The sequence below is a fragment of the Gigantopelta aegis genome, chromosome 7 (assembly GCF_016097555.1).
Source record: "Gigantopelta aegis isolate Gae_Host chromosome 7, Gae_host_genome, whole genome shotgun sequence".
Taxonomy (NCBI): domain Eukaryota; kingdom Metazoa; phylum Mollusca; class Gastropoda; order Neomphalida; family Peltospiridae; genus Gigantopelta; species Gigantopelta aegis.
The window spans coordinates 3,416,995-3,444,032 of NC_054705.1; the positions used below are offsets into that span (position 1 = coordinate 3,416,995).

Consider the following 27,038-nt stretch of genomic DNA (forward strand, 5'->3'; position numbering starts at 1 on the left):
TCTTTCTTTTAGTGTTAAATGTTGGGGGATGTCGAGGGGCCCAAAGAAGCTCGAAGCCTAAGGGCCCTGCCATGGGTTAATACGGCACTGCAAAAGTCGGTGTATTGGCCTTACCCACCGAGTCATTAAACTTGTTCTGGGTGTGAGCCTGAACCGGGAGGCGAACCCAGTGCCTACCAGACGTACGTCCGGTGGCTTAACCACTACACTGCCAAGGCACTCAGTGACAATAACACATTTTAGAGTGAAAAGTTCACTATTTCACTCTGAAATGTGTTATCGTCACTGTAGAAAGTGTTATCTTCACTGTAAGAAAGCCGGAACTATTTTGCTGGTGGCATTTTAAAAATAAAGGTAAATTGTCAAAAGTTATATAGTAAATAGAAAAGTTCATGTCTTTTGTCAAATATGATTTATATATCATCTCGTAAGCGCGACTCGTGAGATATGATTGCAAGCTTCACTCGATGAGATATAAATCATATTTGACGAAAAACATGAAATATCCTCTATTTATTTACGGTTATGTGGCGTCAGACATATGGTTAAAGACCATACAGACATACAGAGAGGAAACCCGATAGTACCACTTCATCGGCTACTCTTTTCGATTAGCAGCAAGGGATCTTTTATATGCACCATCCCACAGACAAGATAGTACATACCACAGCCTTTCTTACAGCAGTTATGGAACACTGGTTGGAACGAGAAATAGCCCAATGGGGCCATCAACGGGGATCGATCCTGAACCGACCGCGCATCAATCGAGAGCTTTAGCACTGGGTTGCGTCCCGCCTAATAATGCAATATAATGCAATACAATGCAATACAACACAACACAACACAACACAACACAACACAATACAATACAACACAATACACTACAATATCTATGTAACCTTTGTATGTCTACATTGGATAAGTGGTGGTTTCGTTAAACTAAACCAAGTTTACTCTGTAAAAACTAAAGAGGTACACATAACAATAAGCACACTGTTACCGTCAGAAAATATTCCATGAAGAGAATCCATCATAAACTCCATGTGGTCGCCTTTGTCAGCATGTCCCGTGACGTCACTGAAGTATGTTGACAGGAACACTTTCGGATCAAATTCTGTGTTGTAGTCTTCACCCTTATATAGCTTTTTGTCTGTACCTTCTGGTTACAAAATAAAATACTACACATAATACTATTCATCTCTGTTTTTGTTATTATTAGTATTAAAATGTTACTACTACTACTACTACTGCTACTGCTACTACTACTACTGCTGCTGCTGCTGCTACTGCTGCTGCTGCTGCTGCTGCTGCTGCTGCTGCTGCTACTGCTACTGCTACTGCTACTGCTACTACTACTGCTACTACTTATTATTATTATTATTATTACTACTACTACTACTACTACTACTACTACTTACTACTACTACTACTACTACTTATTACTACTACTACTACTACTACTACTACTTATTACTACTACTACTACTACTACTTATTACTACTACTACTACTACTACTTATTACTACTACTACTACTTATTACTACTACTACTACTACTACTTATTACTACTACTACTATTACTACTTATTACTACTACTACTACTACTACTACTACTACTACTACTACTACTTATTACTACTACTACTACTACTACTACTACTTATTACTACTACTACTACTACTACTTATTACTACTACTACTACTACTACTACTACTACTACTACTACTACTTATTATTATTATTACTACTACTACTTCTTTATTACTATTATTATTTATTTATTTATTTATTTAGTTAGTTAGTTAGTTTTAAAAAAGAATACTTTTTAATCCTTAATTTTGAATATATTATGTTGTTAACAGTTACAACAGTGATAAATATGTTTTTTTCTTCACGTGAATATCAAACGTCAGTGGTACGTGATGTCCTGTTTGCAGACAAGACGTCTATATAATATCCCGTGGTGTATTTTGGCTGGGAGACTTTTAATATGCCTGCATCGGGTTTCTTCTCTAATAATGTAGATCAAATGTTAAATCGTTTCTAACAATGTGTTATAGTGGACACCCAGTCCCTGCTGATTTGGGTGGTGTGCTGTCGTGTCAATGAATATAACATTCGTTTCCTGTCTGTATTCGTGATAGGCCAGGTATTAAAGGGCTATTCCTGAGTTTGCTGCATTGTAAGATGTTTCAGACTAATAAAATATTTCTACGATTAAACTTACATATTAAATATATTTTTTTGTTTAGAATATTCGTGTTTGTATATTCAATGTGTTTCTGGTCGTCTTAAAGCCGCACACCCTAGTTCCATCCAGCGAAAATAAATTATAATTTGGTTAATCTACAAACCTGTAACACATTTAGATCACGTTTTTATTAAATGGAGTGAAAAAGCAGGTTTTATATCGATAAATATCATGGGAATCCCCATGTCCCAATTGCTTGAAATAATTTTGAAAGTTAGTATTCTGATGTCACCGGTAGATGTCGCTCGAAGCACAACAATGCCTACGTCACGACAAATTTCACAGACTTGGGGTGCGTTCGTTTCACCTCTCCTGGACATGTTCCAACTGTTCTGTCCTGGTTGTATCCCCTCTCCAGATATCGTAAGACTTAGCAAAATTATTGGTTTTAAGGGTTTGTAACGTTTTGTATTGAGACACTTACTTGTCTGAACTTTATTGTTACTGAAAATGTTCACGAACTGTGAAGAAAAATCTCACAAATGAACAACAACAAATCGGATGTTGATTGCGCGAACCGTGCACGAGAAAACAAACCGAACCAAAATTATAACGGTCACGTGATATACCAATGTCTGTGACATTGAAATGGAAATATCCCCTCTAAAAATAGATTGGACCTCGCTTGCTTAACGGTTTTTTCTCGACAGAACGTCTTGTGAAAAAATGCAAAAAATGCATTTCGTGGTTTTACAAACATCAGGATTACCAAAAAGCACTTCAGGTGAATGGAAATGTGTATTCTAAATAATAAAATGTAAGTAAAGTGCAATTTTATTTGTGAAAAATGGGGTTTAATAGCGAAAAACAACGCCGTAATGGTTAACAAATAGCCGTAACTAGGGTGTGTCCCTTTAATATTTGTAAGAAGCCCAAACTGGATTTTGTCTTCAAATAATTTCGTACGTACGAAAAAAAAATATTTTAGGAAATAAAATGAAATTTAACCTAGTACAAATATTAGAACGATCAGAAGCACGTTTAATATACAGCCACTAATATGTTATGCAAAAAAATAATTTAAATAATGTAATTACAATCGTTAAAAAGTCTTCGTTAGTCGATAACATCTTAAACATTGCAGCAAACTCAGGAATGTCCCTTTAAAGGTACAATCTCATATTTACAAATGCCACATTTAGCTATGCGATTACTCGTATTTGTGGCATAAAGCGGGGAGAGTTTTAGGTCAATTGGTAGAACGCTCGCTTGAGGCGCTTGTGTCATAGTATTCAACCCACCAGCCGACCCATTGGCATCTAATTCAATAAGGGGCGGGACGTAGCCCAGTGGTAAAGAGCACGCCTGATGCGCGGTCGGTCTAGGATCTATCCCCGTCGGTGGGTCCATTTGGGCTATTTCTCGTCCCAGCACCGTGACTGGTATATCAAACGCCGTAGTATATGCTATCCTGTTTGTGGGATGGTGCATATAAAAGATCCCTTACTACTAATGGAAAAAAATGTAGCGGGTTTCCTCTCTATGACTGATAAAATGACCATATGTTTGACGTCAATCCAACAGCCGATGATTAATAAATCAATGAGCTCTAGTGGTGTCATTAAACAAAACAAACTTCTTCTTCTTCTAATTTATGATATAATCTTTACATTTCACAAGAAAAAACTGAATAAATAGTTTTAATAATATGCATCTGCGAGATTTCCCCTTTAAATAAACAATCCTTCTTGTGTTTATTTACAGGCCCTCTCCGGAATAAGGAAGTAGGCCTATATTAGAGGATTTACAGCAGGCTTTTATAAGTCCGCTCACTTCTCAAGTCATTAACTTCAGTTACTTAAACTGTAACCGCCAGATATCTACTGACATAGCACCTGTTATCAAAATATATCCCACTCTCAATGAAATGAATGAATGAATGTTTAACGACACCCCAGCACGAAAAATACATCGGCTATTGGGTGTCAAACCATGATAATGCAAACAAATAAAGTGATGATCAACATCAATATAAAAATTCAAGATTTAAATAAAAACAGTGTAAAGAACTGCAAAAATGCAAATATCACAGATAGATACTGACTTTTACTTAAAATTTCAATGGTGCTGCATTCTCAAAGAGAATGTTACACCCCTGCTCCACGGTGAGGTTACAGCACGCGCAGGGGCCCCACACTCAATAATATACATATATAAATAGGGACTAACCTTTCTGCATGTTGTTTGTTTCAAGACGACGATGACATATAATGATATACTACCGTAGACTGGAGTTTAGTGGTTACAGTTCAACAAGTCAAGAAATTGACCCCTCCGTATGACGAGTTAACCACGCCCCCCCCCCCCCCCCCCCGTCACACGTGATGCAAGGTTAGACAAACTTTCAATAATGGCTGCCGATTCGCATAGGTCGATAGCAAAATCAACCGATCTGCCGATTAAGTTTTTGCCTTAATGTATTTAGAAATATCGTTGTTTAATTAAAAAGCCGACAAGAGGAGACATTCATGTGTTTCACTACAGGGTACATTTACAATGACAACATGATTTAAATCGACGAAACCATTTTTACTTCAGTAAATCGAAGCACAGGAACCCATGTTGTATTGGAAAACATGTAGCGGGTTTCCTCTCATGACTACGAGTCAGAATTACCAAATGTTTGACATCTAATAGCCAATGATTAATTAATCAATGTGCTCCAGTGGTGTCGTCAATTGACGGACAGCTCATTAATTGTTCTTGTATAAATAAAGTCCTGTGCTACCTTTATTCCCTGTCAGGTGCGGATCAAGGCCCGTAGGGGCGACATCTGGGGTAGGGCAAACAGTCTCTAGTGGAGGTAGCCACATTTTTAGTGGGGGGACGTATATTTTTTTATCTGGAGTGCACCCTCCCCCCACCCCCGCCAACTTCACCGGTTCTGACGGGTTTGCAATGCAAGAGAATTGACCCCTGTGTATGACGAGTTAACCACGCCCCCCATCACACGTGATGCAAAGTTAGACAAACTTTCAACAATGGCTGCCGATTTGCATATGTCCATAGCCAAATCAACCGATCTGCCGATTAAGTTTTCGCCTTAATGTACTTAGAAATATCGTTGTTTAATTAGAAACCTACAAAAGGAGACATTCAAGTGTTTCACTACTGGGAACATTTACGATGACAACGTGATTTAAATCGACGAAACCATTTTTACTTCAGTAAATAGAAGCAAAAGAACCCGGTAGTCACGAACGTCGAATGCAACCAAAAGAACATTTAAAACATCCTATCCTAACTTTTCTTGTAAGGACTGATAAATTAAAATGTCGTGTTTGTTTTTTGTTTTTTCTTCTTCTTTTTCATCTTAATTTTTGTTGTTGTTGTTCGACTTTTATATTAATGAAATCCCGATATGCTGAGGAACGAGAATAGAAGGCGCGGCGATGACCCTCGACTTGTTTAAAACCGTGACGTCTTTATTTTTGGTCGGGTTGCGTTAAATATTTTGGGGTTTTTTTTAAGTGGGGGAGGGGGGGGGGGGGTGCGTGATCAGTAACATTAAAATACAAGGCGTGGGGGAATGCTATCAGTGTACCATAATTTTATGCACGAAAGGTTACAAAACTATAGCAGGTTTAGATTGTGGGATTGCGAAGTTTATGGGTGTGTATTCTTACATAGCTGCACTGCTTGAACCAACCGATATACGGCACTTCCCCTATTTATAAAACCAAAGCCATACACAAAATTAAAACAACAAAACAAAAAACACCAACAAACAAACAAATCACAACTGGCATAGCCAGAGGGTGGGTTAGTGGAGACCACATCTTTGGACCTCAGGTTATGTGTACTCAAAGTAGGAAAACGTACGTCAAAAGTAGGACTGAAACAGTACGTAGCGACATTATTCATACTTTTTTATGTGGTGCTCAGTTTGTACATGCATTTCTATTAGAAAGTTGCACAAAGCTACATATAAGATGACATGTGGAAGAAAAAAAATGTCTATGCTTTGCTAAAATTTTGGGTATAAAATAATGATGAAAAACAAAGCTACCGTACAAACTTGAAGCTTCTAGCCCCAACAATCCAATCTCACACACACACACACACACACACACACACACACACACACACACACACACACCATTAGTTATCCTACTGTCAGCACAGAATGTATTCACAAAGATTTATCTGTTCTAGCGGCATAGGTAGATAAGTAATAGTACTAAATATCATAAGACAACCCGTGCCTACAGAACAATTATACAAAATGAAAATGTAATTTTAAAAAATGTAAGTAAAAAAAAAAAAAAAAAAAAATTAACATGAAACTAAACCACAGATTACTGTTCGCACAATTTGTTTAATATTTATTATGAGAATACTTCCTAACATTTTCTTTTTTTCTCAAAGAGAGGGTCTTTACATATTAATCGCCATGCAGTCTAGTACCGGTAAATGTATTCATTCAAAAATGTATCTTTCTCTGGCATCCATCTCCAAATCCTCTAAACGTGTACAGTTAACTGAGCAATTAAAGATTACCATTTGATGGGTGGTGTCAAACTGAATCCCAAGTCTTGCAAGTCTGAATTACCCTTTAGCAGCAATATGTCAAACACAAAAAACAATGAATATCGTATTAAATGAAATTGTTGAAAGTGTTTAATTTTCAGCAGCAATTTCAGCCCCTGCCCCAGTTTTTCTTTTACATGCCAGTTGAAACTGTTCTACTATTTCTGTCTTTTCTCTTCTCAATATCAAGATGCAATGTAATTTGTTTAATAGGTTGTCTTGAGAATCTCATTTTCAACATCTAATCAATGACTCCACATCCATTGGTTCAGTTACTGAAATATATAAAAACAAACATGTTAACGTATTTCACATCCATTGAAGAAGTATATTAGTCTGTAACTTAATTACATATCGTTGTATTAATTTCAGGAAAACATTTTTTTTTAAAGAGGAAAGAAAATCAGTGTGACTAAACAAATTATAAAATATTAAAAGTATAGCAGTACATTAAGAAAAGTAGTAACCAATATATTTAACTCTGACAATGATATTTGATTTCTATTAGAAAGTTGCACAAAGCTACATATAAGATGACATGTGGAAGAAAAAAAATGCCTATGCTTTGCTAAAATGTTGGGTATAAAATAATGATAAAAAACAAAGCTACTGCCTCCAAAAGGGTTAGGACATTACAGTTCAAGCACATGACCATTAGAAAACAACAATTCTTTTACTATCATTTATCTAAACATTAAACAAATATATCCATTAACTTCCAAGATTTTAGGGTACATAATTTTACCCTCAGTACCCTCTGGCAGAAACCATTAAGTGGAAAATTCTAAGAATATCAAAGGGCTGGTCAAAGATCACAAACACTTGAACACGTTAGGTGAAGAATTGTTTTAATATATATTATGGTAAAATTGTGTTGTTTTAATTGGGGGTGGGGTGGAGGGGGACTAATGGATGTTAAAGTTTGTTTTGTTTAAAGACACCACTAGAGCACACTCAATTATTAATCATCAGCTATTGGATTGCAAACATTTTGTACTTTTGACATGTATAGTTTCGAGTGGAAACCTGCCACATTTTCCTATTAGTAGCCAGGTATCTTTTATATACGCCACCCAACAGTCAGAATAGCACATACCACAGCCTTGGATATACTAGTTGTGATGCACTGGCTTAAATCGAATCAAACAGAGAAACCGTAACCGGCAGATGTGTTCTGATTGCAAAGATTAAAAATCTTCTCTTTTTTTTCTCTTTCTTTTTTTGCTTCAAAAAATTTCAGGGTCCCTACATAAAATTTGCCTAATTTATAACTTTCCACACAATACTTACTTATGCCCCTAAAGCTCACAACCATATAGGCTACTCCCTCCCCCCCCCCCCCCACACACACACACAAAACACATACACTCACACACACGCCTGCACACATGCAAAAAAAAAGACAACAAAGACTTCCAAACATTCCAGCATGCTTGTTAAAGCCGCACGCCCTAGTTCCATCCAGCGAAAATAAATTATAATTTTGGTTAATCTACAAATCTGTAACACACTTAGATCACGTTTTTATAAAATGGAGTGAAAAAGCAGGTTTTATATCGATAAATACCATGAGAATCCCCATGTCCCAATTGCTTGAAATAATTTTGAAAGTTAGTATTCTGATGTCACCGGTAGCTGTCGCTCGAAGCGCAAAAATGCCTACGTCACGACAAATTTCACAGAGTGCGCACAGACTTGGGGTGTGCGTTCCTTTCACCTCTCCTGGACATGTTCCAACTGTTCTGTCCTGGACAGCGAAAGGAATGAGTTTGGAACAGGAAGTTACTTTACGAACATGGGTGCTTCTGTTTAGGAAGTGGCTGCTGCAGCAATCATGATACTTGAATCGGAATAAGACGACACTGACCATGTTGACTATACTACAGTGTTTGAAATAATAAATTTTATATATTTTGTATAAACCGCAATTTGCTATTCGGAACCGGGTACTAGTGCCTAACCTATTGTTATTAGCAATTAGATGCACCGTTTATTATTGGTGATGGTGGGTGGGTGGGTGGGTGGTAGTGGTAGTGGTAGTGGTGGTGGTGGTGGTAGTAGTAGCAGCAGTAGTAGTAGTAGTAGTAGTAGTAGTAGTAGTAGTAGTAGTAGTAGTAGTAGTAGTAGTAGTAGTAGTCGTCAGGGGTGGAGAGGCACTTCCCGTCCCCAGGACGAAAATGTAAGATTTTTTTCCCCTACTCTATTTAAATAAAGGTAACAATATAGCTTGTGTCCCCCACCCCCATGGCATGATTTTAAGGGTTTGTAACGTTTTGTATTGATATACTTACTTGTCTGAACTTTATTGTTAATGAAAATGTTCACGAACTGTGAAGAAAAACCTCACAAATGAACAACAAGCAAACGACAACAAATCGGATGTTGATTGCGCGAACCGTGCACGAAAAAACAAACCGAACCAAAATGATAATGGTCACGTGGTATACCAACGTCTGTGACATTGAAATGGGAATATCCCCTCTAAAAATAGATTAGACCTTGTCTGCTCAATGGTTTTTTCTCAGAGGCACGTGGCTTTTTAAGAAATACAAAAAATGCATTTTGTGGTATTACAAACACCAGGATTACCAAGATTACCAAAAAACACTTCAGGTGAATGGAAATGTATATTCTAAATAATAAACGGTAAGTAAAGTGCAATTTTATTTGTGAAAAAAAATGGGTTTAATAGCGAAAAACAACGGCGTAATGGTTAACAACTAGGGCGTGTCCCTTTAATACTATCACTAACCCTAAACCTAATTTAAGCCGGAATGAACTGAATGCTGGAACGATCGGAAGTCGGCGGACTGTGTGCAGTTTAACGACGGATTCTTAACGACAATATACACATCGAAGACTGATTAAATGAGTCATTAATTCCATTACATTAGAGGGAAAGTGATTTTTAAACTCTTACCTTCGTAGAATTTATATATCAGTTGAATTTTGATGGATTTCGGCAAAACTTCACTTTCAATACCACGTAACCATGTGACGTGTTTCGCAGGAAAACACCGATTTTACGTCAGTCGTAGGCTCCGCATAGCTGTCATCGCTGTTAACACATGTCAGCAGAAGTATATGTTTACTATGATTATGATTCAGTTGGAGGAGACAATTATTTTAACTAATTTTAATGCTAATTATACAAAAACGTTACACATCGAAACAATTATGTTGTCTAACCTAATGGCGTCCAAGCAAAGTTGGGCCACGTGGTCTTTGAACCGCGAAACATGATTGGTCCAGAGCGGTTATCAATCACGCCGTACGGAGGGGTCAGTTGTTCTGGGGTGCACATTTTAATGGTATTTTGACATTTTTAGTAAACAATGTTTTGGCATGACGTCAACAATACTTTGGCATGACGTCAACAATGCTGTGGCGTGACGTCAATATGTTTATTGATGTCAAAGCGATACTACGTACATTCTTCTGGGATATAGTTTAACTTCAGAAATGTGCGAACAGAATCGTTTTTGACATTTATAATCATATTTATGTTAAAGGTGTATACATGTATAAACTATCTGTGCATGGATCTAATACTGCTGGATCTAACGACGACAGCTGACTACTGTGATGTTCTGTTGCAATGTTAGAGGTAAGTAGGCCTATCTAAAATTATTGTTTGTTTGATTGTTTGTTTATCATTGAAGTCGGAGCTGGGGGTGCGTAGACACTGGTGTAGCCAGGATGCATTGGCGTAGGAAGTGTGTGTGTGTGGGGGGGGGGGGGGGGGCATATATATGAGTTTGTGTGTGGCCCCCTCCCCCGCCACTGGGATGTTAGGCCTATATTGAGGGGCCATCGACATTGCAAGAGGAGGACCATGGCCTGCATCTCACACACACCCCTCCCACCCCGCTACGCGAATGCATATTAGTAACACTGTTCACGAAATGTTCGCGAGATTAATTTAATTCAGTTTATTGTATACAGTATGCGCTCGATGTGTCGTTTCCTTATGGCATTATTATATAAAAACACTTTACACAACGACGCAATTTTGCAAATGAAATGTCACATGACTTGAATCCACGTGAACCGTATTCGCCAATATACCGTTGACACCTCAGAATAGAGAACCATACTGACCCGCAAGCGTGCTGTTCAATCCACATACATATTGTGAATTGAAACCAAAACGGGTTGACACGTTTTGGTACCCATATTTGGTGTGTTACGACCCATATCCTATCCGGACCAAAACGCACTGATCCGTTTTGAAGTTCTTTCTAAGATAGAGTGGTAGACTCCATCGTCAGCACGTAATTATGACGTCATATGTTTGCTGGGACAAGAACTCTGGCCACGAATCTGCCATAAAATCGACGTAAAGTACGTCCTTGATTTTACTTCTAGTTTCGTTTTCTATGGCGCTGTCACTTTCTCTGAAACTGAATTAAATAAAAATTTCACTGGCAAGTGATTAGTTCTTGAAAGTATGATATTATCTTGGGTGTATCCTCTGACCTCATTAAATATGGATTTACCCGGCATATACTCTTCAGTATTGACCATTGTTTTCACCCTTGTTTTCATCAAGAATCTATCCAAAATTAAAGATCGTATTCGTTTTCACAAAGGGCCGGGACGTAGCCAATTGGTAAAGCGTTCGATTGATGCGCGGTGGATTTAGGCTCGACCATCGTCAGTGGGCTCATTGGGCTATTTCTCGCTTCAGCCAGTACACCACAACTGGTACACCGAAGGTCGTGGTATGTGCTATCCTGTCTATGGGACGGTGCATATAAAAGATATATTGCTGCTAATCGAAAAGAGTAGCCCATGAAGTGGCGACAGCGGGTAACTTTCCTCCCTCAATACATGTGTGGTTCTTAACCATATGTCCGACGCCATATAACCGTAAATAAAATGTGTCGAGTGCGTCGTTAACTAAAACATTTCCTTCCTTCCTTCCTTCGTTCTCATAATTTAAGAGATATTTTTTAAGTTTTTTTTTTTTTTTAATAACTGCCATTCAGCGTTTGAATCATTATGAAGTAGTTTTCCGGCCTGTAAAACGCCCGGCGGATTACAAAGAATGTGTTTAGCACCACTTATACAACATTTGTAGAAATTTGTCTAAGTATTTAAGGAAAACATGGCATTTAAAAAAGTGTTGTTTCTTTTGGCATTCAGAATATTATCAAAATGCATATATTCAAAAAGTAAAATAAATAAAATACACAATACAAGTATATAAATACAGTATCTAACCTTTCTCCGTGTTGTTTGCGTTAACACTGTGGTGTAATGGGATATGGGATACATCACACTGAATGTTACTGGTTATCATGGTAAATAGTTACGTAACAATGAATTTTACTGGTTATCATGGTAAATAGTTACGTAACAATGAATTTTACTGGTTGTCATGGTAAATGGTTACGTAACACTGAATTGTACTGGCTGTCATGGTAAATGGTTACGTAACACTGTATTTTACTGGTTGTCATGGTAAATCGTTACATAACACTGTATTTTACTGGTTGTCATGTCATGGTATATGGTTACATCACACTGTAAATGGTTACGTAACACTGAATTTTACTGGTTGTCATGGTAAATGGTTACGTAACACTGAATTGTACTGGCTGTCATGGTAAATGGTTACGTAACACTGTATTTTACTGGTTGTCATGGTAAATCGTTACATAACACTGTATTTTACTGGTTGTCATGTCATGGTATATGGTTACATCACACTGTAAATGGTTACGTAACACTGAATTTTACTGGTTGTCATGGTAAATGGTTACGTAACACTGTAATTTACTGGTTGTCACGGTAAATGATTACGTAACACTGTAATTTACTGGTTGTGAACAGAACAGAACAGAACTTTATTTCACTCAGGCCGCTATTCAGCGGCATATGAGGTACATTAACAATAATTATATGACAGTGACAAGATCGGATTTACAGGAGAAAAATTCTATCTACAAAATCAAATAATATAAGTTAATATTATTAACTGCTGAAGGGTCGAACACGTCCAGGGTCGACTATAAGCCTTCGCTCGAACTAAATTGTCGGTCCCATCTATTTTAATAGCTATGTTTCTCTCGAACTGGTGATCCATCAAATATCAATTAGGACAAATAAAAAAAAAGTGTTGGGGATCGTCCTTTTGATCACACAAATCAGGGTGGGGGGGGGGGGGGGGGGGGGGGGGGGGGGGGAGGAGGTTGTTGTTTTTTTCTGTGAAAAACTTTATAAAACCCTGGAGACCAGGAGTAGCAGTCAACAGCGCATGCGCCTGGATGTTGTAGTTCCTTCACTGGCCGCCAAATGGACCTGGTGATGGTTTAACCCGTTACGGTGCTTACGAAAGTTGAATTGCTGCTATCTCGACGCATTTTAAACTGTTTTTAACAAACTAAAAAATAAAATATTTTCAGGGGCGGGCGCATTTTTCATGTACGGGCGGGGACGATCACCAACTCTTTTTTTTTATTTGGCCTTATGGCAAACCGCCAAACAGGACTAACAATTGCTGCGCTTGCGCAGTTGGTTATTATAACCTTCGGATTAATTATTTAGGCGGAACGAACTATAGAAAGAAACAAAGAAATGTTTTATTTAACGACGCAGACATAGATAAATCGGGGAATCGCAACACTAGCTATGCAATCCTTTTGTCACCACACTTGTCATGTTGGTTGTTAAGCGACTATCGGTAATGATCTTTCAAGTACAGCTAGTGTTACCGCAACTGTTAGATGAACCGTGATACCAATCAAACAATTAGTGCACAAACGGGCCTCAGCATAAAGCGTTACTTTGAAAACGACTACATTTCTGAAAAGTGGACAGTGCTGCGTTTTTTATTGTTGAAATATTCAAATTGTTTAGTAATAACAAAAAAAAATGTTTTATTTAACGACGCACTCAACACATTTTATTTACGGTTATATGGCGTCAGACATATGGTTAAGGACCACACAGATTTTGAGAGGAAACCCGCTGTCGCCACTATATGGGCTACTCTTTCGATTAGCAGCAAGGGATCTTTTATTTGCGCTTCCAACAGGCAGGATAGCACAAACCATGACCTTTGTTGAACCAGTTATGGATCACTGGTCGATGCAAGTGGTTTACACCTACCCATTGAGCCTTGCGGAGCACTCACTCAGGGTTTGGAGTCGGTATCTGGATTAAAAATCCCATGCCTCGACTGGGATCCGAACCCAGTACCTACCAGCCTGTAGACCGATGGCCTACCACGACGCCACCGAGGCCTGTTTAGTAATAAATTCATGTAAATACAGATTAAGAATTTGCCATTTATTTATTTGATTTCAGTGCATTTACGTGTATTACACAATTTGTATCTAATTCAACTTTCTAACTGATGTTACGGAAATGTCCGATGTTGACCGAATGGTTCGGTCGAACTACCCGATGGGTCGAACACTTTCTCGAGCACCGACGAGGTTCGAGCCAACGGGATTTAACTGTATATATATATATGCAAACATGGATAGTAGTAGTCGGAACAAGATAGCATAAGCTTGGGAGACAATTCTTTTTAAGGTTTACCGAATTTATTCGTAATTTCTTTTATTAATTTGCACAATTTTTTTAGAAGACTTATTTTGTCATTTGTCATTAGTTGTTTAAATTTCAGCATATTGGGTTTGTTATAATAATATGGCTTTAACAAAATTTTTGTGGGAGTTATTAAAGAAAGAGCATGTAAGTAGATAGTGAAATTCGTCTCCGATGTCATTTTTGTTACATAGTGTACATAGTCTGCTTTCTACTGGGGTGTTGTTCCATCGTCCTGTTTCGATTGGTAAGTAATGGTTTGATGTTCTAAATTTTAGTAACGTAGTCCAGGATATTTGTGGTAATTATATAATATATGTTTCTAATGTTAGATATTCTTTAAATGTGTACATTTTACCCCTTGATGATGAAGCTATGTCGCTATTGCATTGTTGTAGGTACTGATCGTTTTGTCTTAATTTAACGTAATGAATGAGTAGTGGTATAGATGAAACGTATTGTGACATCCAAATACTGGTCATACCTAGTTGGTTAAATATATTGTTCACGTGTTTTATCCACTTATAATTATATCCAGATATGTTAGAGTCGTGCAACATTAGTTTATACAATAAGAAGGATGTTTTTGTGTTTTCCAGAAACAATTCGGGCCCAAATACTTATCATCCTTTGTTGGATAATTAATTTAAGGGGTTTTCTTCCAAGTTCACCGTATATCATGAATAGTGGGGTTCCTTTTCTTACTGGTAGGATGTGTTTTAAAAATTTAATATGAATAGCTTCAATAATATCAATATTTTCATGGCCCCATATTTCACATCCATATAAAAGAATCGGGACAACTATGGAATCAAATAATTTTAATTTACATTCAACTGAAAAGTTATTGTGTTTAGATTTAGATAGAATAGAGTACATTGTTTTTTGTCGCCTTTTGTGTTAACAGGTTTTTGGTTAGTTTAAACATATTTAGTTTGGTAAAAGATAACCCTAAATATTTATACTCTTTTACGTTTTCGAGTGTTTGGTTTCCTAATGTAAATACCTTCTTGTAATCATTAGCAGTACCATTAAAAATTATTATTTTAGTTTTGTTTACGTTAACTTTAAGTTTCCATTTATTGCAATATTGTGAAAAGGCATTAAGGGATTGTTGTAAATCGGAGGCGTTTGTTGCGAGAAGCGCAGTACCGTCGGCATATAATAAGCTTAGAAAATAAAGAACGGTTTCCGAGATTGTTGCTATGTCATCTATGGCTATATATACCCCAGTACAATTGTGGCTTTTTAAGTAATTATCTAGATCATTTAAATAAATAGAAAACAAAACAGGTGACAAATTTTCTCCTTGACGGACACCGATATTGCAAGGGAATAGATCTGATGTTTCATTGTTTGTACAAATGCAAGATTTTATTCCTTGATACATTTGGTAGATAATTTTAAAGAATTTTCCATTTATGTTATTTTAAAGCAAATTTTGCCAAAAACATGTCCTAGAGATTAGTTCAAATGCTTTTTGAAAATCTACGAAAGCGCAAAATAATTTCTTTTTTCTTTTCTTCAGAATTTCGATTAATGAATGTATATTAAATGGGTGATCAGTTGTAGAGTAACCTTTTCTGAAAGCTGTTTGAGCTTCGTTTAATATATATATTTTTTAATAAAGGTATTTAATCGGTTGTTTAAAATAGTCGTAAATAGTTTCGAGATACAACAGGGCAGCGTTATCGACCTATAGTTTTCAGAGAGTAAACGATTTCCTTTATTTTTAAAAATGGGTTTAATTACACCCGTCAGCCACTCATTTGGGAAAACACTGTTATCAAGAATTATGTTAAATAACTTGGAATAGATTGGAAGCATCTTGTCGGCAGTCACTTTAATGTATTCATTTATAATATTATCGATTCCATGTGCCTTGCCATTTTTCTGTTGTTTTTTAGCATATAATATTTCTCTTCTTCTATCTTTCTATTTAAAACTTTGTCACTGTGTGTGTCTATGTTTTCCAGATTTCTGTAAAAGAGTTTTGAAGAAGAATTACGTAATATTGGTAAATATCTTTAAAATGCATTATACCTACGTTCTGAACATATTTAATTGTCCATCATCCATATATGTAGCACTTCTCAAATGTTATTGATTGTATATGAAATGTAGGCCTGTGAGCCGGAAGGATTACAGCTAATAAACTATACTACACTGTACGTTCTGGTGGCTAAGACGTGTCTGTGATCTCCTAATCACATACCATTGCATTGGCGGATCCGGGGGGGGGGGGGGGGGGGGGGGGGTCACAGGCATCCTGTCACCTCCCCACCCTTCTCCCGTTTGAAGTGTATTTTTTAATGACTTTGAGGGAGGGGTGGTTGTATTCATCCTCCACAATATACAACATTAAATTGTCCTGGAACCACGTCTCTTGGCATCTTTATTTCAAAATATTCCACGGAGCATGTCCTCGAACCCACAACAGATCGCGATCCTTTTGGGAGCTCGGTTCATCTAGCTTCAACACATCAAATTGCTCTTTGTGGAATTTTGTGACTCCCCCTTTACAAAATCCTGCATTGTTGAAAATGTTACAATCGTTTGCTTATACTTGGTTTATGCTAGGCTAAGACTACCAACTGCCAGCAGAAAGTTGGCCAACTCGATGGTTGCGTTGTAATTTCTCCAACTCCCAACTTACGACGCGTGCGCTCAGGAAATGGTTTATTTAACAACACACTGAACACATTTTATTTACGGTTATATGGCGTCAGACGTATGGTTAAAGGGAGAGTAAACTAAAACATGAGCCTTATGTGCTCGAAAGATGCATACCCGTACCACCAACACATACTGATACTTTAACAAATGAAAAACGTTTAACTTTAGTGTTAATAAAAGAAAAAGAAAAAACGTGATTATTCCTGCTAACTGGGGGCAGCCATTTTCTTTTCTCTTCGAGGCGTCCGGGACAGCCAGCTTGGGATGAAGTGACGTCAGCTCCTGACCATCTCCTGTATGTACAGTGTAAACCAAAGCAGTAATTTTCGACAAGGCACTTCTCTTTGATCAACCTGACAACATGAAAACAACATAAATGACGCCATAATATAATAAACTATTTAACTAAATATATTTCAAGTTGCATTAACGGAACAAAATGGGGTTATAGTATTTTGCTGTTAAATAATCGAAAGGAAAAATGTATACTATTAGGCCTATTGATATACTACGTTGGAACAAAAACGACAACCGACGATACCCAAGTGATAATTTTCTTTTCGTTGGGACTACGTAATAGACCTCTTTCACATTCCCATTGCGCATCTACGCGAAGAGTATCGTTCCTTGCCGAATTGGACAGTATCGAGGCTATATACAAATTTGGGGACATGATCGACAGTTGTCATGAGCGTCGTGAGTAGCTTCGTAGGAGCTGTGAATCTCTAGCGACTAACGTACATATTTCGTACAAGATGTTAAAATGGCAACGAAAAACGGTCTACTAAAGTTTACATCGGAATGGTTTAAGACCAATAGCAGTGAAACATTAACTCAGACGAAGTTTCTGGAGCCGCCTGTCAAGGGTATTTTAACAGCGCAAAATTAAAAGATTCATACAATAAAATAAACTTTAGTGGAATGTGTTGTTTACTTTTAACAATTAGAATTATAGTTAAATACTCACACGGATTTCCAGTGATGTTTAATTCTCCACGTGTATCAGTATTTAAAATTTAATAAAATATGCTTCCCCTTCCCTCTAAAAACCCCCAAACAAAACCCCTAACTCACACAGACCTTTATCACAGCTCTATTCTCCCCTTATCATTAAAACAAAACAGTCGTACAACTACTAATCAATGTTACATGTCTATCCACAATTTATTTATTTATGTGTTTATTTATTTACTTATTTATTTATCTTATTTTATTTATTATTTTATTTTATTTTATTTTATTTTATTTTATTTTATTTTCACTATCATTTATATCAGATACATACAACTTCACTTGAAATAATATCTGAAATTTACGCAGTTTTAAAATAGGGGCGTAGGCTGGGGGGGGGGGGGGGAGGGGAGGGGGGGGGGGGTATATATATGCCGAAACATGTCATTATTAAATAACTGAACTGTTGGTAGTAGTTTTTTTATTATTATTTTTTTTAATGTAATTTTGTTATAAGGCAATATGCCGAAACATGTCATTATTAAATAACTGAACTGTTGGTAGTAGTTTTATTATTATTATGTTTTTTAAATGTAATGTAATGGCCTGGTCACAGAGCCACGACAAGAAGCCGTTTGTTTTCAGTCGTACCAATGTATTTATAATAAATGATACATGGCATACTTCTCACATTCCACAAACAGGATAGCATACACTACGTCCTTTGGTGGATCATTGGTTGGGACGGGAAATAATCAAATGGAACCTCAGACAGAGGTTCTTGTTACGTTATTCCGGTCATCTGGGGACAAGGACTTTTATATGTAAAATCCAATATGTTTTTTTCATTTGAGCGGAACTCTCAATCCTACACCCCCCCCCCCCCCCCTACCCTTCCTCCTTACCTCTGGGGACTAAATAATTTTATTATAACGGTAAATTATATATTTTTAGACCTCCCCATCTAAAATTGCGTCATATTAAATTTTTATTATTAATATAGAATAGGTTTACATATATATTAAAAGAAAAGTTATATTAAATTTAATATTCCCGCCACTTAGCTTAGTAGCTTAGTAACTAAAGTAGTGTCGGAAATAGAATAAAAATGATTTTCATCAATTATTTCTTTCATATTAAACTGACAAGTAAATATTTTGTAAATATCTATTTAATGATAGTCTACCTAATTTAGCATTTACTTGTTTGGGCTGTCATTGATATACAAGGTGGTGATGATGATAACTAGTTTAACGTGCCCATATACCACTAGGGTTTCGAACACGCCCATCCCGAGTCCGACCTCCGATAAGATCGGTGGCCTGACTCGGGATGGAGGGGGGGGGGGGGGGGGGGGGGGGATTGGGTGGTTGAAAATGGGCAGAATTTTGAAAATAGCAATTAGTAAAAAAGTTAATAGAATAAATAAAAAAAAGGGTTACAAGCCAAAAATAAAAAGAATTGACTGCTCGGCCGAATATTTATATAATTTGGAGCATTTTAGAAGGACAGTCCAAAATTAAATAAGAGAAAGAAGAGAGGATCGGATTATTTAATAATATTTAAAAAAAAAAAAGTAATTTCGAAATAAAATTTTGAACGCAGATCTAAAAGTTTAAAGTCCGATCGATATGTCCACGCGAGTGGCCTCGTTAAGGCCGTTTGGGTGCACAGCTTATAGGGACGAGATGGGTTGCATCCCGTCAAGAAAACCCCTAGATTAACAGTCGATAGACGTTGAAGGTGTAGTGCTGTGCTGAAATACAGATCTTGAGAAGTCGGATCCGTCTGAACGAGAGAGAGTATCAGACTAGGGTATAGTCCAGTCGTCATGGTTTTGTATAGTGGTGCGGACGGGCCCGACTCCGGAGGATACGAGATGGTATCACTATAAAGCAAGGTAAAATCTAGAAAAAGAGTAGTAGGGGCCGACCCCGCTTCCTATTTCTTCTTAGAGTGGGGCGGTCAATCTTCCAGTGCTGCTAGGACAGGCTCGGACATGTAGAGACTAAACGCGAACAACCGTGGCGTTCTGCAGAATGGCCGTCATACGAGTCACGAAAAAAACCCCAAGTCGACAGTCAGACGGAGAAATGACGTGGAGGCAAGGAATCTCGCTAAAAAAGAATCCAACCTGGTGGTGCAGGCTGTCGAAACGAGAAGCGTTCCAGCGTTCAATCAGTTCCAATGGCCGCATACAGGTGGTGTTTACTCTTGAAATTAAAATAAAGATGTCAGTTTGTGACCTTTATTGGAACAGACTATAACACATTTTGGTGGATATGTGTCAGTTTGTGACCTTTATTGGAACAGACTATAACACATTTTGGTGGCTATGTGTCAGTTTCAGTGACCTTTATTGGAACAGACTATAACACATTTTGGTGGCTATGTGTCAGTTTCAGTGACCTTTATTGGAACAGACTATAACACATTTTGGTGGATATGTGTCAGTTTGTGACCTTTATTGGAACAGACTATAACACATTTTGGTGGATATGTGTCAGTTTGTGACCTTTATTGGAACAGACTATAACACATTTTGGTGGATATGTGTCAGTTTCAGTTACCTTTAAACAAAATTTTAATTTAAAACTGCAAGTTAACTGAATATTTTGAATTGCAGCATAAATTATTAATTATGACCAGCATATATAGTGAATATAAATTCAATATTAGTAGATTAGAAATTTACACAATCTTGCAACCACTTAAAGGTGCTATATCTGAAGTTATATATGAGCATCTGTTTGTGATAAAGATTCTCCAATAAAAATATTTTGTTCTACTAGTAGATAAAATTATTTCCTATAATCATTTATGGGCATATAGTTAAAGGCGTAATCTTTAAATGTTAAAGTGTTATACGACGAGAATCGAGTTGTCAGAGCGTTCAGATTAACAATAAATGGGTTATACGACGACAGTCGAGTTGTCAGAGCGCTCAGATTAACAACAAATGGGTTATACGACGAGAATCGAGTTGTAATAGCGCTCAGATTAACAACAAATGGGTTATACGACGAGAATCGAGTTGTAAGATCGCTCAGATTAACAATAAATGGGTTATACGACGAGAATCGAGTTGTCAGAGTGCTCAGATTAACAATAAATGGCTTATACGACGAGAATCGAGTTGTAAGAGCGCTCAGATTAACAATAAATGGCTTATACGACGAGAATCGAGTTGTCAGAGCGCTCAGATTAACAATAAATGGCTTATACGACGAGAATCGAGTTGTAAGAGCGCTCAGATTAACAATAAATGGGTTATACGACGAGAACCGACTTGTCAGAGCGTTCAGATTAACAATAAATGGGTTATACGACGAGAATCGAGTTGTCAGAGCACTCAGACCTGAATTATATCTTACATCTTCTGCACTTGACATGTATAAAAAGGATATAGCACTGATTAGAATGGGAGGAGTGGGTCTAGCGGTGGACGAAGGTTTAAATAAAAGAGATAGGATTTGTAAATTATGTAATAAAAGAGAAGTAGAAAACGAATTCCATTTTATTATAAACTGTCCACTATATGAAACTTTAAGAGAAATGTATATACCTAGAAAGTTTTTGATAATTAGATTCTTGTATACTTTTAATGAATTGATGTCTACAAGAAATGAAAATATGCTAAACGGTTTAGGTATTTATTTAGCTAAAGCATTGCAGTTAAGAAAGGAAAGAAGCGGTGTAAATGCATAGAAGATTATAACTATGATGTTCATATAGTGGTACTTTGGAATAATGTCACCTGCACAAAGGTCCAGTTGTTCAACAATCATAAGCTGACTACACGTTGATAAAGAGTGTGTATGTGGGTGAGGGTGGGGTATGGTAATAAAGGAAAATAATAAATATGAGAATAAATTATATGAATCAAAACTATAATAGTGAGATATAAATTAATTTGAAGACCTATATGAGATAATGTACACCACAAATAATTGTTAGAAAATACAAATATTGTTATTCTTCCTAAAATCTATATACAAACTAATTGCAGTTAAATAATATTTAGTTTGCTATATGAATTGTTGAACAACGGGTCCTTCAAATGTCAACTTTTGTTGTCTGTAAATGGGCTATGGCCTAACAACGGAATATAGAATTGAATGAATACTAGTCTTAAGACCTATTGCTTCACAACTACGCCACCGCAGACTTCTTCTTTTTTTTCTTCTTGTTTTTTGAAAGCATGAAGGCCGTACTACTTTACAAGGAGGTACGGTATGGCCGTACTACTTTACAAAGAGGTACGGTATGGCCGTACTACTTTACAAGGAGGTACGGTAAGGCCGTACTACTTTACAAAGAGGTACGGTATGGCCGTACCACTTTACAAGGAGGTACGGTAAGGCCGTACCACTTTACAAGGAGGTACGGTATGGCCGTACCACTTTACAAGGAGGTACGGTAAGGCCGTACCACTTTACAAGGAGGTACGGTATGGCCGTACCACTTTACAAGGAGGTACGGTATGGCCGTACCACTTTACAAGGAGGTACGGTATGGCCGTACCACTTTACAAGGAGGTACGGTATGGCCGTACCACTTTACAAGGAGGTACGGTATGGCCGTACCACTTTACAAAGAGGTACGGTATGGCCGTACCACTTTACAAAGAGGTACGGTATGGCCGTACCACTTTACAAAGAGGTACGGTATGGCCGTACCACTTTACAAAGAGGTACGGTATGGCCGTACCACTTTACAAAGAGGTACGGTATGGCCGTACCACTTTACAAAGAGGTACGGTAAGGCCGTACTACTTTACAAAGAGGTACGGTATGGCCGTACTACTTTACAAAGAGGTACGGTAAGGCCGTACTACTTTTTGTTTGTTTTGTGGGTTGTATTTGTAAATGTCCTTCACAAGCTACTAGCAACTGGACAGTCGTAGAAGTGACAGCAGAAGTTGGCCAACTTTGTGCTGACAGTTGATAGTTTGAGCCTTTTCTTGTTTAGAACATCAGAAAGAAAGAAAGAAATAGGTTATTTAACGACGCACTCAACACATTTTATTTACGGTTATATGGCGTCAAACATATGGTTAAGGACCACAGATATTGCGAGAGGAAACCCGCTGTCCCCACTTCATGGGCTACGCTTTTCGATTAGCAGCATGAGTTCTTTTATATGCACCATACCACAGACAGGGTAGCACATACCACGGCCTTTGATATACCAATCGTGGTGCACTGGCTGGAACGAGAAATAGCCCAATGGGCCCACCGACGGGGATCGATCCCTGACCGACCGCGCTTCGACCGAGCGCTTTACTACGGGGCTAGTAGCGATATGAGACTAGGTTCATAAAATGTATTATACATTGTGAAATAAAATGAGGATCGACCTTCTACAAATGTCAGAAACACATTGGATATACAAATTCTGATATTCTAAACAAGAAAATGTCATTAATATGCCATTTTTATCTTTAGAAAGTCTCAATTTAATGATGGGAAACATCTGATAATGACCCCAAACTCAGGCCAGTCTCGTTAACAAACAACATACTGAGAGTTAAGAACGGAAATCAACAATCTATTGTCTTTTAACTTTTTTTCCGACCATCGTAAAGTTTCCTTCGAAATCTGATTGTGTTGTCGGATTGGCCATCTCGAGTTTGATAGATTCCCAATGTAACAGATCCAAATTACAACGGGTACAAATCTCCTTCGCGTCGGATTCAGTCAAAGGGAGGCAATAGAAATTTTTGTCTCCGACTTTGTAGAACGATTCCCCCAAGACGCCGACGATGACCAAACAGCCATTTGGTTGCAACAAGGCAACCAGTCTCTCTACAATGGAGTGGTACACGTCGATCGTCGGCGCCGTGACTTCCAAACACCGAGACGTGATTATGACGTCATATGGTTCCTGGGACGACAGCTCTGGCCAGGAGTCTGAAAGAAGGTCGACGAAAAATATGTCCTTCACCTTCGTCCTAGTTTCCTCTTCCCTTGCACTGGCGCTTTCACTGAAAATCAAGATTAAAATAAAAATACAGCCGAGAACTTATTAATAAAGAATCACCTGACTGGGATTTCTTTCTAAAAACAAGATTTTTAATAAAATAATTGTTTACAAAGTGTAATAGATGCCGTAAACGGTTATGAATCTATTTTTGGCATTATTATTCAATATTATATATCTTAAAAAGAACAACAGAGGTTATGACAATGTTCATGAATTTCATGTCATGGGCAAAATGTTGACAATCTATCTTAAACTGTTATAATAAAAATAAAACAAAAAAAACATTTGAGATTGCAGATTTAACGAAATCGTCGATTTGCGGCTTAATATTAGGCCTACATTACTGCATGGCAAATCGGAATCTTTGGTTACCATAGCGACACTGTCAGATGCTGGTGTGTACAGTTTCACTTGACTGGTTCCCTATCCGTAATCCTTACGTGTGAATCTGGATACACTGGCGTCAGTAAACGCCGATTAATTAAAGGTGTCATATCAGGAATATTTTCAATATTCAGTTAAAGCTGCAGTGTCTGGAATATTCTTTATTATTTAAGCATTTAGAAGAGATGATCCAGTTCTGTTTGGTACATAAAAGGCCCACCACATTACTATAGTTTCGCAATGGTCGCTTATCTACATTATCTAGATCAACAGCAAACCCAATGACCAGCTTGTTTTTCTTCAATTAGCGGGACGCTAGTAGAACTGGGAATTTACGCGATTTGCGCAGGCGCTGAGCTTCTAACGTGATTTTGAACAAATTTAACTGTCTTGATTGAAGGGGTCGTCTTATATCTCCAAAACATATTTATATCCATAGAGGTATGGTACAACACATTTCCAGGGGTCGATGGGGGATTTGTCTTGATATTTTGACAGTGACCAGCGGTTGGCATACGCGTTACATGTAAGGGGGGTGTTCCTAAGTACGTAACGCTCTAGGGGTAGAGGAAGAGGGCGGTATGTTCGATATACGTAACATTTATGAAGACTATATGTTATTTCTATTCATTACTTAGACCAATCTAATTAAAATTAGCTCCACTATTACATGTGGATGTAAAGACAGCCAGTTGGAGCTCATGTCCACGAATCAAAACCTTACTTGCAGAATCCTGCTAGTGATTTAAAAATAATTTGAAAACATTCCGAATTATCCTGAGGGTATACGACATGTTTCGTGTGAATTACGAATGCCGTAAAACATGTTTTATTTTATAAAATAAATAATTTGTAATGTAAAACTGAAGACTGATTTAGTTTTTTTTAATTTTATAAATAAATAAATAATTTTTAATGTAAAATTGAAGACTGATAACCCACCCCGTACGTATTGGTATGGTTCGCTGTACTGCGGCCACTAAAATAGACTCGCCCGATATTTTTAGAATTTGTATGCTCCCAAATAACGTTATAAAAGGCGAAGTGTGATTGGTCAATATTTAAATTATTATTTACAGACGAAATATTACCTGGACATTGGGGACTACGCAGTGTTGTTAGTTTTAAATCACTGGCAGGATTCTGCAAGTAAGGTTTTGATTGGTGAACATGAGCTCCAACTGGCTGGTGTTAGATCCACATGTAATATTGGAGCTAATTTTAATTAGATTGATTTTGTATAATAATGAATTTGACAAGATTGTACTTAGACTTCTATTCATTACTTAGACCTAAAAATGTGGTGTTTTTGTTAAATGCGCGGTTGGTCTAGGATCGATCCCCATCGGCGGGATTTTTCTAGCCAATGCGCCATGACTGGTATATAAAAGGTCATGGTATGTGATATCCTGTTTGTGGGATGGTACATATAAATGATCCCTTGCTATTTTCTTTTTATTCTTTTTTTTAATGCAGCGGGTTTCCAAGGCATGTGTGCAGGGATTTCAGCGGGGTTGGGGGTTATAGACTGCGTTGAGCGAAGTTTATATGGGGTCATGTTCCCCCAGAAAAGATATTTCAATTTGTTTTTATCTTGGTCAGGAAAGGGTTTCGACCCCCAATACCCCCACCCCCTGCACATACGCCCGTTTCCTCTCTTAGATTATATGTCAAAATTACCAAACGTTTGACATCCAAAAGCAGATGATTATTAAATCAATATGCTCTAACACTGATGTCGTTAAACAAAACAAACTAACTTTACCCTTTCCAAACGAAATAATATTTATTTCAATTTGTCGAGTTTACCACACGTAAAATTAAAAAGTGAAAACAGTCATTTTCTACTTTAGTATATTTTATTAAAAATATATACATGATCAATGTGTTATACAAACTAAACTTTGAAAGTTCTACTAACACTTTATAAAATATTAATTCTTAAATAGGAAGGTACGATTGTCGATAGTACGTTGTCAAGATCAACCGAACGTTCTTTGTACAGCGCAAGAATACTCATTTCATTTTTTGAGACGAATCCTACATTTCGAATCCGCAAACGCACCTGTTAACTGAAATTGACAACAGGCTGTCGTTTGTGGTTTGCCGAGCAATGGCCGAACAGGCGATGAATCGAGCGTATACTTTTGACGTTCTCCATTCATAGGGAACACACACGAATTTTTTAAAAGTGCAGTTGAACTTGTATTTCATATTTGTGCATGATATTATTATACGGTAACCAGACACTGTAACTTTAACCGATGTGTTGCTGGTTACATTACGCCTTAACCCAGATGCATATATATATATACGTCATAAGTAAAATATTTCTCTTTTCTATGCAATAACGCTAACCTCGATTAATAACTGACCTAGGTTACAAATAGAGGAATTCCTGGAAAACCGATCCTAATACACATCCTCCTGTCCGGGACATTAGCATGGGGCGGGGCGTAGCCCAGTCGTAAAGCGTTCGCTTGATGCACGGTTGGTGAACCCATTGGGCTATTTCTCGTTCCAGCCAGTGCTCCACAACTGGTGTAACAAAGGCCGTGGTATGTACTACCCTGTCTGTGGGATGATGCATATCATTAAAGATCCCTTGCTGCTAATCGAAAAGAGTATCCCATGAAGTGCCGACAGCGGGTTTCCTCTTTAATATCTGTGTGATCCGTAACCATATGTCTGACGTC

At 37.4% G+C, this 27,038-nt stretch overlaps 2 protein-coding genes across 4 annotated transcripts in view; both read right to left on the minus strand.

Moving 5' to 3' along the window:
• Window positions 1-10,114, minus strand: part of LOC121376830 (nicotinamide N-methyltransferase-like) — a 70,140-nt gene extending 60,026 nt beyond the window's left edge. For 2 of the 3 annotated variants that reach the window (XM_041504611.1, XM_041504610.1), the window contains exons 1-2: window positions 9,976-10,114; window positions 1,001-1,159 (exon numbers count right to left, since the gene is read on the minus strand). In XM_041504611.1, coding sequence (XP_041360545.1) covers window positions 1,001-1,159; window positions 9,976-10,090 — 274 coding nt within the window. In that variant the 5' untranslated portion in view covers window positions 10,091-10,114. Of the gene's footprint in view, window positions 1-1,000; window positions 1,160-4,425; window positions 4,519-9,975 lie in introns of those variants that run through there. The other variant, XM_041504612.1, reaches the window with a different exon arrangement.
• Window positions 10,115-23,523: 13,409 nt separating this feature from the next.
• LOC121377222 (indolethylamine N-methyltransferase-like) lies at window positions 23,524-26,507 on the minus strand. The gene is made up of 2 exons (XM_041505131.1): window positions 26,488-26,507; window positions 23,524-23,959 (listed from the first exon to the last, which is right to left on the minus strand). The coding sequence occupies exons 1-2, from the start codon at window positions 26,505-26,507 to the stop codon at window positions 23,524-23,526; spliced, it is 456 nt and encodes a 151-aa protein (XP_041361065.1).
• Window positions 26,508-27,038: the final 531 nt, after the last annotated feature.